This window comes from Haliotis rubra, unplaced genomic scaffold (assembly GCF_003918875.1).
Source record: "Haliotis rubra isolate DU_JTF1 unplaced genomic scaffold, ASM391887v1 Scf355, whole genome shotgun sequence".
Taxonomy (NCBI): Eukaryota; Metazoa; Mollusca; class Gastropoda; order Lepetellida; family Haliotidae; genus Haliotis; species Haliotis rubra.
Window position 1 is genome coordinate 372,263 of NW_025767030.1, and position 17,580 is coordinate 389,842.

General features: G+C 44.2%; 1 protein-coding gene across 1 annotated transcript in view; it reads right to left on the reverse strand.

Moving 5' to 3' along the window:
* Positions 1-17,580, reverse strand: part of LOC124285203 — a 54,967-nt gene that overhangs the window by 11,522 nt on the left and 25,865 nt on the right. Inside the window, exons 13-15 of the mRNA XM_046721389.1 lie at positions 9,842-9,947; positions 8,524-8,673; positions 6,263-6,381 (exon numbers count right to left, since the gene is read on the reverse strand). Of these exons, the coding sequence (XP_046577345.1) occupies positions 6,263-6,381; positions 8,524-8,673; positions 9,842-9,947 (375 nt within the window). The remainder of the gene's footprint in view (positions 1-6,262; positions 6,382-8,523; positions 8,674-9,841; positions 9,948-17,580) is intronic.

A 17,580-nucleotide genomic window follows, 5' to 3' on the forward strand; every position in this document is an offset into this window, starting at 1 on the left:
CTTCACTGTATGCTACTGGTGCTAGATACTGGAGTAACGTATTGAAGTAGTACTTCACTGTATGCTACTGGTGCTAGATACTGGTGTAACGTATTGAAGTAGTACTTCACTGTATGCTACTGGTGCTAGATACTGGTGTAACGTATTGAAGTAGTACTTCACTGTATGCTACTGATGCTAGATACTGGTGTAACGTATTGAAGTAGGGCTTCACTATGTGCTACTGGTGCTAGATACTGGTGTAACGTATTGAAGTAGTACTTCACTGTATGCTATTGTTGCTAGATACTGGAGTAACGTATTGAAGTAGTACTTCACTGTATGCTACTGGTGCTAGATACTGGAGTAACGTATTGAAGTAGTACTTCACTGTGTGCTACTGATTCTAGATACTGGTGTAAGGTATTGAAGTAGTACTTCACTGTATGCTACTGGTGCTAGATACTGGAGTAACGTATTGAAGTAGTACTTCACTGTATGCTATTGTTGCTAGATACTGGTGTAACGTATTAAAGTAGTACTTCACTGTATGCTACTGGTGCTAGATACTGGTGTAACGTATTGAAGTAGTACTTCACTGTATGCTATTGTTGCTAGATACTGGAGTAACGTATTGAAGTAGTACTTCACTGTATGCTATTGTTGCTAGATACTGGAGTAACGTATTGAAGTAGTACTTCACTGTATGCTATTGTTGTTAGATACTGGAGTAACGTATTGAAGTAGTACTTCACTGTATGCTATTGTTGTTAGATACTGGAGTAACGTATTGAAGTAGTACTTCACTGTATGCTACTGTTGCTAGATACTGGAGTAACGTATTGAAGTAGTACTTCACTGTATGCTACTGGTGCTAGATACTGGAGTAACGTATTGAAGTAGTACTTCACTGTGTGCTACTGATTCTAGATACTGGTGTAATGTATTGAAGTAGTACTTCACTGTATGCTACTGGTGCTAGATACTGGTGTAACGTATTGAAGTAGTACTTCACTGTATGCTACCTTTGCTAGATACTGGTGTAATGTATTGAAGTAGTACTTCACTGTATGCTACTGTTGCTAGATACTGGTGTAACCTATTGACGTAGTACTTCACTGTATGCTACTGGTGCTAGATACTGGAGTAACGTATTGAAGTAGTACTTCACTGTATGCTATTGTTGTTAGATACTGGAGTAACGTATTGAAGTAGTACTTCACTGTATGCTACTGTTGCTAGATACTGGAGTAACGTATTGAAGTAGTACTTCACTGTATGCTATTGTTGTTAGATACTGGAGTAACGTATTGAAGTAGTACTTCACTGTATGCTACTGTTGCTAGATACTGGAGTAACGTATTGAAGTAGTACTTCACTGTATGCTACTGGTGCTAGATACTGGAGTAACGTATTGAAGTAGTACTTCACTGTGTGCTACTGATTCTAGATACTGGTGTAATGTATTGAAGTAGTGCTTCACTGTATGCTACTGGTGCTAGATACTGGTGTAACGTATTGAACCTATTGTAGTACTTCACTGTATGTATGCTACTGGTGCTGAAGATACTGGAGTAACGTATTGAAGTAGTACTTCACTGTATGCTACTGATTCTAGATACTGGTGTAATGTATTGAAGTAGTACTTCACTGTATGCTACTGGTGCTAGATACTGGTGTAACGATATTGAAGTAGTACTTCACTGTATGCTACTGGTGCTAGATACTGGTGTAACCTATTGACGTAGTACTTCACTGTATGCTACTGGTGCTAGATACTGGTGTAACCTATTGACGTAGTACTTTACTGTATGCTACTGGTGCTAGATACTGGTGTAACCTATTGACGTAGTACTTTACTGTATGCTACTGGTGCTAGATACTGGAGTAACGTATTGAAGTAGTACTTCACTGTGTGCTACTGATTCTAGATACTGGTGTAATGTATTGAAGTAGTACTTCACTGTATGCTACTGGTGCTAGATACTGGTGTAACGTATTGAAGTAGTACTTCACTGTATGCTACCTTTGCTAGATACTGGTGTAATGTATTGAAGTAGTACTTCACTGTATGCTACTGATTCTAGATACTGGTGTAACGTATTGAAGTAGTACTTCACTGTATGCTACTGGTGCTAGATACTGGTGTAACGTATTGAAGTAGTACTTCACTGTATGCTACTGGTGCTAGATACTGGTGTAACCTATTGACGTAGTACTTTACTGTATGCTACTGGTGCTAGATACTGGTGTAACCTATTGACGTAGTACTTTACTGTATGCTACTGGTGCTAGATACTGGAGTAACGTATTGAAGTAGTACTTCACTGTATGCTACTGTTGCTAGATACTGGTGTAACCTATTGACGTAGTACTTCACTGTATGCTACTGGTGCTAGATACTGGAGTAACGTATTGAAGTAGTACTTCACTGTATGCTATTGTTGTTAGATACTGGAGTAACGTATTGAAGTAGTACTTCACTGTATGCTACTGTTGCTAGATACTGGAGTAACGTATTGAAGTAGTACTTCACTGTATGCTATTGTTGTTAGATACTGGAGTAACGTATTGAAGTAGTACTTCACTGTATGCTACTGTTGCTAGATACTGGAGTAACGTATTGAAGTAGTACTTCACTGTATGCTACTGGTGCTAGATACTGGAGTAACGTATTGAAGTAGTACTTCACTGTGTGCTACTGATTCTAGATACTGGTGTAATGTATTGAAGTAGTGCTTCACTGTATGCTACTGGTGCTAGATACTGGTGTAACGTATTGAAGTAGTACTTCACAGTATGCTACTGGTGCTAGATACTGGAGTAACGTATTGAAGTAGTACTTCACTGTATGCTACTGATTCTAGATACTGGTGTAACGTATTGAAGTAGTACTTCACTGTATGCTACTGGTGCTAGATACTGGTGTAACGTATTGAAGTAGTACTTCACTGTATGCTACTGGTGCTAGATACTGGTGTAACCTATTGACGTAGTACTTCACTGTATGCTACTGGTGCTAGATACTGGTGTAACCTATTGACGTAGTACTTTACTGTATGCTACTGGTGCTAGATACTGGTGTAACCTATTGACGTTCAATGCTAGTACTTTACTGTATGCTACTGGTGCTAGATACTGGAGTAGCGTGCGATATTGAAGTAGTACTTCACTGTGTGCTACTGATTCTAGATACTGGTGTAATGTATTGAAGTAGTACTTCACTGTATGCTACTGGTGCTAGATACTGGTGTAACGTATTGAAGTAGTACTTCACTGTATGCTACCTTTGCTAGATACTGGTGTAATGTATTGAAGTAGTACTTCACTGTATGCTACTGATTCTAAGATACTGGTGTAGCGTGTTGAGTAGTACTTCACTGTATGCTACTGGTGCTAGATACTGGTGTAGCGTGTTGAAGTAGTACTTCACTGTATGCTACTGGTGCTAGATACTGGAACCTAACTTTACTGTGTTGAAGTAGTACTTCACTGTATGCTACTGGTGCTAGATACTGGTGTAACCTATTGACGTAGTACTTCACTGTATGCTACTGGTGCTAGATACTGGTGTAACCTATTGACGTAGTACTTTACTGTATGCTACTGGTGCTAGATACTGGTGTAACCTATTGACGTAGTACTTTACTGTATGCTACTGGTGCTAGATACTGGAGTAACGTATTGAAGTAGTACTTCACTGTGTGCTACTGATTCTAGATACTGGTGTAATGTATTGAAGTAGTACTTCACTGTATGCTACTGGTGCTTCTAGAATACTGGTGTGTAGCGGTATTGAGTAGTACTTCACTGTATGCTACCTTTGCTAGATACTGGTGTAATGTATTGAAGTAGTACTTCACTGTATGCTACTGATTCTAGATACTGGTGTAACGTATTGAAGTAGTACTTCACTGTATGCTACTGGTGCTAGATACTGGTGTAACGTATTGAAGTAGTACTTCACTGTATGCTACTGGTGCTAGATACTGGTGTAACCTATTGACGTAGTACTTCACTGTATGCTACTGGTGCTAGATACTGGTGTAACCTATTGATGCTACTGTACTTTACTGTATGCTACTGGTGCTGAGATGCTGGTGTAACCTATTGACGTAGTACTTCACTGTATGCTACTGGTGCTAGATACTGGTGTAACCTATTGACGTAGTACTTTACTGTATGCTACTGGTGCTAGATACTGGTGTAACCTATTGACGTAGTACTTTACTGTATGCTACTGGTGCTAGATACTGGAGTAACGTATTGAAGTAGTACTTCACTGTGTGCTACTGATTCTAGATACTGGTGTAATGTATTGAAGTAGTACTTCACTGTATGCTACTGGTGCTAGATACTGGTGTAATGTATTGAAGTAGTACTTCACTGTATGCTACCTTTGCTAGATACTGGTGTAATGTATTGAAGTAGTACTTCACTGTATGCTACTGTTGCTAGATACTGGAGTAACCTATTGGTAATTCACTGTGTTGAAGTAGTACTTCATTTACTGTATGCTACTGGTGCTAGATACTGGTGTAACGTATTGAAGTAGTACTTCACTGTATGCTACTGGTGCTAGATACTGGAGTAACATATTGAAGTAGTACTTCACTGTGTGCTACTGATTCTAGATACTGGTGTAATGTATTGAAGTAGTGCTTCACTGTATGCTACTGGTGCTAGATACTGGAGTAATGTATTGAAGTAGTACTTCACAGTATGCTACTAGTGCTAGATACTGGTGTAACGTATTGAAGTAGTACTTCACTGTATGCTACTGGTGCTAGATACTGGTGTAACCTATTGACGTAGTACTTTACTGTATGCTACTGGTGCTAGATACTGGTGTAACCTATTGACGTAGTACTTTACTGTATGCTACTGGTGCTAGATACTGGAGTAGCGTATTGAAGTAGTACTTCACTGTGTGCTACTGATTCTAGATACTGGTGTAATGTATTGAAGTAGTACTTCACTGTATGCTACTGGTGCTAGATACTGGTGTAATGTATTGAAGTAGTACTTCACTGTATGCTACCTTTGCTAGATACTGGTGTAATGTATTGAAGTAGTACTTCACTGTATGCTACTGTTGCTAGATACTGGAGTAACGTATTGAAGTAGTACTTCATTGTATGCTACTGGTGCTAGATACTGGTGTAACGTATTGAAGTAGTACTTCACTGTATGCTACTGGTGCTAGATACTGGAGTAACATATTGAAGTAGTACTTCACTGTGTGCTACTGATTCTAGATACTGGTGTAATGTATTGAAGTAGTGCTTCACTGTATGCTACTGGTGCTAGATACTGGAGTAATGTATTGAAGTAGTACTTCACAGTATGCTACTAGTGCTAGATACTGGTGTAACGTATTGAAGTAGTACTTCACTGTATGCTACTGGTGCTAGATACTGGTGTAACCTATTGACGTAGTACTTTACTGTATGCTACTGGTGCTAGATACTGGTGTAACCTATTGACGTAGTACTTTACTGTATGCTACTGGTGCTAGATACTGGAGTAACGTATTGAAGTAGTACTTCACTGTATGCTACTGATTCTAGATACTGGTGTAATGTATTGAAGTAGTACTTCACTGTATGCTACTGGTGCTAGATACTGGTGTAACGTATTGAAGTAGTACTTCACTGTATGCTACCTTTGCTAGATACTGGTGTAATGTATTGAAGTAGTACTTCACTGTATGCTACTGTTGCTAGATACTGGAGTAACGTATTGAAGTAGTACTTCATTGTATGCTACTGGTGCTAGATACTGGTGTAACGTATTGAAGTAGTACTTCACTGTATGCTACTGGTGCTAGATACTGCTGTAACTACTGGTTGCTGATACTGGATGTAACGTATTGTACTTCACTGTATGCTACTGGTGCTAGATACTGGAGTAACATATTGAAGTAGTACTTCACTGTGTGCTACTGATTCTAGATACTGGTGTAATGTATTGAAGTAGTGCTTCACTGTATGCTACTGGTGCTAGATACTGGAGTAATGTATTGAAGTAGTACTTCACAGTATGCTACTAGTGCTAGATACTGGAGTAACGTATTGAAGTAGTACTTCACTGTATGCTACTGATTCTAGATACTGGTGTAACGTATTGAAGTAGTACTTCACTGTATGCTACTGGTGCTAGATACTGGTGTAACGTATTGAAGTAGTACTTCACTGTATGCTACTGGTGCTAGATACTGGTGTAACCTATTGACGTAGTACTTTACTGTATGCTACTGGTGCTAGATACTGGTGTAACTTACTGGAAATAGTACTTCTCTGCCAAGTCGAGTTGATTCATGTGTTTGTAGGCGAGACCCAAGTTCGTGTACAGGTTCCCAATGGTGTGTGGGACAGAGTCATAGTGGACAGCTTCATACAACTGAAAGAACTCAATGCATTGTTGACTCCTGCCCAAATGCAGGGACTCTCAGTGGCAACACGTAACTACCTCTCTGACAACACTTAAGTTACCACCTTCCTTAACAACAAATCAGAAATCCAACACCAACCATCCTCTCTGACATGATACTAGTGGTGTCCCGATTAATTGAAATAATCCAAGATTTTCAGTTAGATTCCAAAAATATATAGTACTGACAGTAACTTTCCTGCTAAATAAGATATTTCAATAACCAAATTTTAATCTGTAATAAAGTATATCTTCTGGGGATCTTTGTTTCGGTTGACGCTTTTTCAAAACTTTTTTCTGCTTCAATGCACGAACTGACAAGAATGTTATCCTCATTGGAAGAAAACGCAGCAAAACCCTCGTTTGGAAGTTGAGCAGAGCATATCAAATCGTCATCATCCAACAAAGTTTCAAGAGAGATGTCTTCACCTTCCATTGCGTCAGTGACAATGTCGCCTTTCGTGGAGTACACGTGCAATACATGACACATGCGCTCTACGAGCTACTGCTTACCGTAGTTTCTGTCTTGTATGCTACTCAATTCGCTCTTTTAAAAGACGAAAAGGCCCTTGCCGATTAGGAACGTTTATTACAGGAAATTTGGTAGCTTATGAGAGCGTGATGTGGCTTAGTGTACGGCCAAGACAAAATAGTTTGCCGCCTTTTTTACATTTTACTTGTTGTTTTGCTCAAATATCTATTGTTTATACATTTTTGTCGTAATAGTCATGGTATAAGTAAGTTATACGACTCGTATCTGCAGTTTAATCCACGAACTGGTTGGTTATACTACTGGCCGTGGATAAAACTGCACATACTCGTCGTATAACTTACACATCTACCACCCAGCTAGATACTGGTATAACTACCACCCAGCTAGATACTGGTATAACTACCACCCAGCTAGATACTGGTATAACTACCACCCAGCTAGATACTGGTATAACTACCACCCAGCTAGATACTGGTATAATTACCACCCAGCTAGATACTGGTATAACTACCACCCAGTGAGATACTGGTATAACTACCACCCAGTGAGATACTGGTATAACTACCACCCAGTGAGATACTGGTATAACTACCACCCAGCTAGATACTGTTATAACTACCACCCAGCTAGATACTGTTATAACTACCACCCAGCTAGATACTGGTATAACTACCACCCAGTGAGATACTGGTATAACTACCACCCAGCTAGATACTGGTATAACTACCACCCAGTGAGATACTGGTATAACTACCACCCAGCTAGATACTGGTATAACTACCACCCAGTGAGATACTGGTATAACTACCACCCAGCTAGATACTGGTATAACTACCACCCAGCTAGATACTGGTATAACTACCACCCAGCTAGATACTGGTATAACTACCACCCACCTAGATACTGGTATAACTACCACCCAGCTAGATACTGGTATAACTACCACCCAGCTAGATACTGGTATAACTACCACCCAGTGAGATACTCGTATAACTACCACCCAGTGATATACCGGTATAACTACCACCCAGTGATATACCGGTATAACTACCACCCAGTGATATACCGGCATAACTACCACCCAGTGAGATACTGTTACAACTACCACCCAGTGAGATACTCATATATCTAGCACACAGTTAGATGCTGGTATAACTACCACCCAGTGATATACCGGTATAACTACAACCCAGTTAGACACTGGTATATCTACCACCCAGTGATATACCGGTATAACTACCACCCAGTTAGATACTGGTATAACTACCACACAGTGATATACCGGTATAACTACCACCCAGTGAGAAACTGTTATAACTACCACCCAGTGAAATACTGGTATAACTACCACCCAGTGAGATACTGGTATAACTACAACCCAGTGAGATATTTGTATATATAGCACCCAGTGAAATACTGGTATACCTACCACCCAGTTAGATACTGGTATAACTACCACCCAGTGATATACCAGTATAACTACAACCCAGTGAGATATTTGTATATATAGCACCCAGTGAAATACTGGTATACCTACCACCGAGTTAGATACTGGTATAACTACCACCCAGTGAGATTCCAGTGTAACTACGACCTAGTGAGATGGCCTGACAGGTCACCTTGAGAGCAGCAAGGAACTCTTCTACAGCCTTCTTGGGGTTGTCTGTCCTCAGCTGCACCAGGCCCAGGTTCACCAGGCAGTCCGCCTCATTCAACTTGTTGCCATGTTTCTTGTGGTAGCTTTCAGACTCTCTCATTTGGGGCTCAGCCTTGAATGAACATGATCTGAACAGACAGGGCACATGGTACCTAATGTCTACAGATCTAGAGTGTAGGGCACATGGTAGCCTGTAATGTCTACATGATCTAGAGAGTAGGGCACATGATAGCCTGTAATGTCTACATGATCTAGAGTATAGGGCACATGGTAGCCTGTAATGTCTACATGATCTAGAGTAGTAGGGCACATGGTAGCCTGTAATGTCTACACTGTAATGTCCACTGATCTAGAGAGTATAGGGCACATGGTAGCCTGTAATGTCTACATGATCTAGAGAGTAGGGCACATGGTAGCCTGTAATGTCTACATGATCTAGAGAGTAGGGCACATGAGTAGCCTGTAATGTCCTGTAATGTCTACATGATCTAGAGGTAGCCTGTAGGATCTAGCACATGGTAGCCTGTAATGTCTACATGATCTACATGATCTAGAGTAGGGCACATGGTAGCCTGTAATGTCTACATGATCTAGAGAGTAGGGCACATGATAGCCTGTAATGTCTACACATGATCTACATGATCTAGAGAGTAGGGCACATGGTAGCCTGTAATGTCTACATGATCTAGAGTATAGGGCACATGATAGCCTGTAATGTCTACATGATCTAGAGTAATGTCTACATGGGCACATGATAGCCTGTAATGTCTACATGATCTAGAGAGTAGGGCACATGGTAGCCTGTAATGTCTACATGATCTGTAGGGCATGTGTAATGTCTACATGATCATGATCTGTAATGTCTAGAGTAGCCTGTAATGTCTACATGATCAGAGTATAGGGCACATGGTAGCCTGTAATGTCTACATGATCTAGAGAGTAGGGCACATGGTAGCCTGTAATGTCTACATGATCTAGAGAGTAGGGCACATGATAGCCTGTAATGTCTACATGATCTAGAGAGTAGGGCACATGGTAGCCTGTAATGTCTACATGATCTAGAGAGTAGGGCACATGATAGCCTGTAATGTCTACATGATCTAGAGAGTAGGGCACATGATAGCCTGTAATGTCTACATGATCTAGAGAGTAGGGCACATGATAGCCTGTAATGTCTACATGATCTAGAGTATAGGACACATGGTAGCCTGTAATGTCTACATGATCTAGAGCGTTGGGTAGGCTGGTTATAATGTCAATCAATGGTGCCTGCTGTGTACCTCTGCATACTGCTGCTGCTGGAAGTGAACCAAACCACGTCCATTCAGAGCCCAGGCCAGTTTAGTCTCAGCTTGTTTAATGTCCACTACTCCACTGGCAATTGTGCTGGAAAAGAGTTTTCATGTCTGTTATACAGCTTTAAACAAATTCAAGTGAAGACGCTTTGCTTATGAAATGCACCAAATTAGATGTTGTTATTTGCTCTATTTAACGTCGCACGCACAACTAAGTTATTTCGGCGACGAGGTAGTACACTTATTAAGAAATGAGGGGGAACTAAAAATAGAAAGTTTGAAAGAGTGGTGTTACTACCCAGAAAAAGCGCCAAAAAAAACAAAAAAGCAACTGAGTATTAAGGGAAATTTGAATGGGAGGCCGAATTAAATAGGTGAAATATATGAAATAGGTAAAGAGTAATAGAGATTTGGAATTTAATATAGATGTAGTGTAATAAATGGTTATTGTTATTGAATTATTGTTACCAAATTAGAAACCTTCCAAAGAAATATATATGTCATGTCCAATTCCCGGAAGTGCCCATTCTGTGGGTTGGAGCAAGAGTGTTACCCAGTCCCGTGAATGGATGGTGGCTTGCTCAAATTCGCTGATTGGCCAGCTAATCCGTTAATGACTGCTCATTCCTTGGGATTGGATGATAACATACACATGCTGATTGACTGTGTTGTTGTGCTGTGAACTTTGCTTGGTCTGTTTATTTTGCTATGTATTTGACATTTCTTTTACAATAATTGCAGACCATGGTGCAAAAAGCAATATTTGACAGTTTGGTGAAAACAAACACCTGAGTTATTTTCGAAGAAGACTATAGCAAAATAATAGAAGTAATTTGAGCGGTGTGAGCAAAACATTCTGAAAATGGATGATGTGAAAAGAAGTGAGGAAATGTCAGTGAGAGCAGCTGCAAGACAGGACAGTGTTGGCACCGGCCAGAGCTACAACACATGTATGGTAATGGACAGTGTTGGCACCGGCTAGGGCTACAACACATGTATGGTAATGGGCAGTGTTGGCACCGGCCAGGGCTACAACACATGTATGGTAATGGGCAGTGTTGGCACCGGCCAGGGCTACAACACATGTATGGTAATGGACAGTGTTGGCACCGGCTAGGGCTACAACACATGTATGGTAATGGACAGTGTTGGCACCGAGTGGGCTACAACACATGTATGGTAATGGGCAGTGTTGGCATCTGCCAGGGCTACAACACATGTATGGTAATGGACAGTGTTGGCACCGGCCAGGGCTACAACACATGTATGGTAATGGACAGTGTTGGCACCGGAGAGGGCTACAAAACATCTATGATAATAGACAGTGTTGGCACCGGCCAGGGCTACAACACATATATGGTAATGGACAGTGTTGGCAACGTTCCAGGGCTACAACACATATATGGTAATGGACAGTGTTGGCACAGGCCAGGGCTACAACACATATATGGTAATGGACACTGTTGGCATCGGCCAGGGCTACAACACATATATGGTAATGGACAGTGCTGGCACCATCCAGGGCTACAACACATATATGGTAATGGACAGTGTTGGCACGGGCCAGGGCTACAACACATGAATGGTAATGGGCAGTGTTGGCATCGGCCAGGGCTACAACACATATATGGTAATGGACAGTGTTGGCACCATCCAGGGCTACAACACATATATGGTAATGGACAGTGTTGGCACGGGCCAGGGCTACAACACATGTATGGTAATGGACAGTGTTGGCAACGGAGGGGGCTACAAAACATCTATGATAATGGACAGTGTTGGCACCGGCCAGGGCTACAACACATGAATGGTCATGGGCAGGGTTGGCTCCGGAGAGGGCTACAACACATGTATAGTAATGGACAGTGTTGGCACGGGCCAGGGCTACAACACATGTATGGCAATGGACAGTGTTGGCACCGGCCAGGGCTACAACACATGTATGGCAATGGACAGTGTTGGCATCGGCCAGGGCTACAACACATGTATGGTAATGGACAGTGTTGGCACCGGAGAGGGCTACAAAACATCTATGATAATGGACAGTGTTGGCACCGGCCAGGGCTACAAAACATGTATGGTCATGGGCAGTGTTGGCTCCGGAGAGGGCTACAACACATGTATGGTAATGGACAGTGTTGGCACCGCCAGGGCTACAAACTACATGTATGGTAATGGACAGTGTTGGCATCGGCCAGGGCTACAACACATGTATGGTAATGGACAGTGTTGGCACCGGCCAGGGCTACAACACACGTATGGTAATGGGCAGTGTTGGCATCAGCCAGGGCTACAACACATATGTATGGTATGGACAGTGTTGGCACCATCCAGGGCTACAACACATGTATGGTAATGGACAGTGTTGGCACGGCCAGGGCTACAACACATGTATGGTAATGGACAGTGTTGGCACCGGAGAGGGCTACAAAACATCTATGATAATGGACAGTGTTGGCATCTGCCAGGGCTACAAACCATTATGTATGGTAATGGACAGTGTTGGCACCGGCCAGGGCTACAACACACATGTATGGTAATGGACAGTGTTGGCATCGGCCAGGGCTACAACACATCTATGATAATGAACAGTGTTGGCACCGGCCAGGGCTACAAACACATACTTATGGTAATGGACAGTGTTGGCACCATCCAGGGCTACAAACACATGTATGGTAATGGACAGTGTTGGCACAGGCTGTGGCCACAACACATGTATGGTAATGGACAGTGTTGGCATCGCCAGGGCTACAACACATGTATGGTAATGGACAGTGCTGGCACCATCCAGGGCTACAACACATATATGGTAATGGACAGTGTTGGCATCACGGGCCAGGGCTACAACACATGAATGGTAATGGACAGTGTTGGCACCGGCCAGGGCTACAAACACATATATGGTAATGGACAGTGCTGGGCACCGCCAGGGCCACAAACACATATATGGTAATGGACAGTGTTGGCACCAGGCCAGGGCTACAACACATGTATGGTAATGGACAGTGTTGGCACCGGAGAGGGCTACAAAACATCTATGATAATGGACAGTGTTGGCACCGGCCAGGGCTACAAAACATGTATGGTCATGGGCAGTGTTGGCTCGAGAGGGGGCCACAACACATATATAGTAATGGACAGTGTTGGCACCGACCAGGGCTACAACACATGTATGGCAATAGTGTTGGCACGGCCAGAACTACAACCACATGTATGGCAATGGACCAGTGTTGGCATCGTGGGCTACAACAGTATGTATGGTAATGGGACAGTGTTGGCACCGGAGAGGGCCTACAAAACATCTATGATAATGGACAGGTGTTGGCACCGGCCAGGGGCTACAAAACACATGTATGGTCATGGGCAGTGTTGGCTCGGAGGAGGGCTACAACACATGTGTTGATGGTAATGGACAGTGTTGGCACGGCCAGGGCTACAACACATGTATGGTAATGGACAGTGTTGGCATCGGCCAGGGCTACAACACATGTATGGTAATGGACAGTGTTGGCACCGGTCAGGGCTACAACACATGAATGGTAATGGGCAGTGTTGGCATCAGCCAGGGCTACAACACATATATGGTAATGGACAGTGTTGGCACCATCCAGGGCTACAACACATATATGGTAATGGACAGTGTTGGCACGGGCCAGGGCTACAACACATGTATGGTAATGGACAGTGTTGGCACCGGAGAGGGCTACAAAACATCTATGATAATGGACAGTGTTGGCACCGGCCAGGGCTACAACACATGTATGGCAATGGACAGTGTTGGCACCGGCCAGGGCTACAACACATGTATGGTAATGGACAGTGTTGGCATCGGCCAGGGCTACAACACATGTATGGTAATGGACAGTGTTGGCACCGGAGAGGGCTACAAAACATCTATGATAATGGACAGTGTTGGCACCGGCCAGGGCTACAACACATGTATGGCAATGGACAGTGTTGGCACCGGCCAGGGCTACAACACATGTATGGTAATGGACAGTGTTGGCACCGGCCAGGGCTACAACACATGTATGGTAATGGACAGTGTTGGCATCGGCCAGGGCTACAACACATGAATGGTCATGGGCAGGGTTGGCTCCGGAGAGGGCTACAACACATGTATAGCAATGGACAGTGTTGGCACCGGCCAGGGCTACAACACATGTATGGCAATGGACAGTGTTGGCACCGGCCAGGGCTACAACACATGTATGGCAATGGACAGTGTTGGCATCTGCCAGGGCTACAACACATGTATGGTAATGGACAGTGTTGGCACCGGAGAGGGCTATAAAACATCTATGATAATGGGCAGTGTTGGCACCGGCCAGGGCTACAACACATATATGGTAATGGACAGTGTTGGCACCATCCAGGGCTACAACACATATATGGTAATGGACAGTGTTGGCACGGGCCAGGGCTACAACACATGTATGGTAATGGACAGTGTTGGCACCGGAGAGGGCTACAAAACATCTATGATAATGGACAGTGTTGGCACCGGCCAGGGCTACAACACATGAATGGTCATGGGCAGGGTTGGCTCCGGAGAGGGCTACAACACATGTATAGTAATGGACAGTGTTGGCACCGGCCAGGGCTACAACACATGTATGGCAATGGACAGTGTTGGCACCGGCCAGGGCTACAACACATGTATGGCAATGGACAGTGTTGGCATCGGCCAGGGCTACAACACATGTATGGTAATGGACAGTGTTGGCACCGGAGAGGGCTACAAAACATCTATGATAATGGACAGTGTTGGCACCGGCCAGGGCTACAAAACATGTATGGTCATGGGCAGTGTTGGCTCCGGAGAGGGCTACAACACATATATGGTAATGGACAGTGTTGGCACCGGCCAGGGCTACAACACATGTATGGTAATGGACAGTGTTGGCATCGGCCAGGGCTACAACACATGTATGGTAATGGACAGTGTTGGCACCGGTCAGGGCTACAACACATGAATGGTAATGGGCAGTGTTGGCATCAGCCAGGGCTACAACACATATATGGTAATGGACAGTGTTGGCACCATCCAGGGCTACAACACATATATGGTAATGGACAGTGTTGGCACCGGCCAGGGCTACAACACATGTATGGTAATGGACAGTGTTGGCACCGGAGAGGGCTACAAAACATCTATGATAATGGACAGTGTTGGCACCGGCCAGGGCTACAACACATGTATGGCAATGGACAGTGTTGGCACCGGCCAGGGCTACAACACATGTATGGTAATGGACAGTGTTGGCATCGGCCAGGGCTACAACACATGTATGGTAATGGACAGTGTTGGCACCGGAGAGGGCTACAAAACATCTATGATAATGGACAGTGTTGGCACCGGCCAGGGCTACAACACATGTATGGCAATGGACAGTGTTGGCACCGGCCAGGGCTACAACACATGTATGGTAATGGACAGTGTTGGCACGGCCAGGGCTACAACACATGTATGGTAATGGACAGTGTTGGCATCGACCAGGGCTACACACATGAATGGTCATGGGCAGGGTTGGCTCCGGAGGGCTACAACACATATAGCATGTATGGCAATGGGGCTACAACACATGTATGGCAATGGACAGTGCTGGCACCGGCCATGCTACAAACACATGTATGGGACAGTGTTGGCATCTGCCAGGGCTACAACACATGTATGGTAATGGACAGTGTTGGCACCGGAGGGCTATAAAACATCTATGATAATGGACAGTGTTGGCACCGCCAGGGCTACAAAACAGGTATGGTCATGGGCAGTGTTGGCTCAGGAGGGCTACAACACATGTATGTAATGGACAGTGGCTCACCGGCCAGGGCTACAACACATGTATGATAATGGACAGTGTTGGCACCGGCCAGGGCTACAACACATGTATCGCAATGGGCAGTGTTGGCACTGGCCAGGGCTACAGCACATGTATGGTAATGGACAGTGTTGGCACCGGAGAGGGCTACAAAACATCTATGATAATGGACAGTGTTGGCACCGGCCAGGGCTACAAAACATGTATGGTCATGGGCAGTGTTGGCTCCGGAGGGCTACAACACATGTATGGTAATGGACAGTGTTGGCACCGGCCAGGGCTACAACACATGTATGGTAATGGACAGTGTTGGCATCGGCCAGGGCTACAACACATGTATGGTAATGGACAGTGTTGGCACCGGAGAGGGCTACAAAACATCTATGATAATGGACGAGTGTTGGCACCGGCCAGGGCTACAACACATGTATGGCAATGGACAGTGTTGGCACCGGCCAGGGCTACAACACATGTATGGTAATGGACAGTGTTGGCATCGGCCAGGGCTACAACACATGAATGGTCATGGGCAGGGTTGGCTCCGGAGAGGGCTACAACACATGTATAGCAATGGACAGTGTTGGCACCGGCCAGGGCTACAACACATGTATGGCAATGGACAGTGTTGGCACCGGCCAGGGCTACAACACATGTATGGCAATGGACAGTGTTGGCATCGGCCAGGGCTACAACACATGTATGGTAATGGACAGTGTTGGCACCGGCCAGGGCTACAAAACATGTATGATAATGGACAGTGTTGGCACCGGCCAGGGCTACAACACATGTATGGCAATGGGCAGTGTTGGCACTGGCCAGGGCTACAACACATGTATGGTAATGGACAGTGTTGGCACCGGCCAGGGCTACAACACATGTATGGTAATGGACAGTGTTGGCACCGGAGAGGGCTACAAAACATCTATGATAATGGACAGTGTTGGCACCGGCCAGTGCTACAACACATGTATGGCAATGGACAGTGTTGGCACCGGCCAGGGCTACAACACATGTATGGTAATGGACAGTGTTGGCACCGGCCAGGGCTACAACACATGTATGGTCATGGACAGTGTTGGCATCGGCCAGGGCTACAACACATGTATGATAATGGACAGTGTTGGCACCGGCCAGGGCTACAACACATGTATGGCAATGGACAGTGTTGGCACCGGAGAGGGCTACAACACATGTATGGCAATCGACAGTGTTGGCACCGGAGAGGGCTACAACACATGTATGGTAATGGACAGTGTTGGCACCGGCCAGGGCTACAACACATGTATGGTAATGGACAGTGTTGGCACCGGCCAGGGCTACAACACATATATGGTAATGGACAGTGTTGGCACCGGAGAGGGCTACAACACATGTATGGCAATGGACAGTGTTGGCACCGGAGAGGGCTACAACACATGTATGGTAATGGGCAGTGTTGGCACCGGCCAGGGCTACAACACATGTATGGTAATGGACAGTGTTGGCACCGGACAGGGCTACAACACATGTGCTGCAAAGATGTAAATAAATGCTCTAGCCATTGCCATCTTCGAAATATCAAGTGTGAAAATAAGTAGTTGTTATAATTTCAGTTTTGATGTTTGATCTTTTAATTACCTAAATGTTTTGATATGTCACAATGTATCAAGATACTGTTTTGTTACAATAACCATTAATTTCAGCTTTAAAAATAATATATATTTGAACTTTCAACTAACTAAATGTTTGGATGTGTTACATTGTATCAAGATACTGTTTTGTCAGAATAAACATTAGTCATGATGTCTCTCATTTGGATTATCTTTTAATCCCTGCCCATTGACATAGGGATAGTGCAAATTGAATCATGAATTGCCCTGTTCCTAGGAATGGGGCAGAGCGGTTGCCCAGACCCAGGAAATG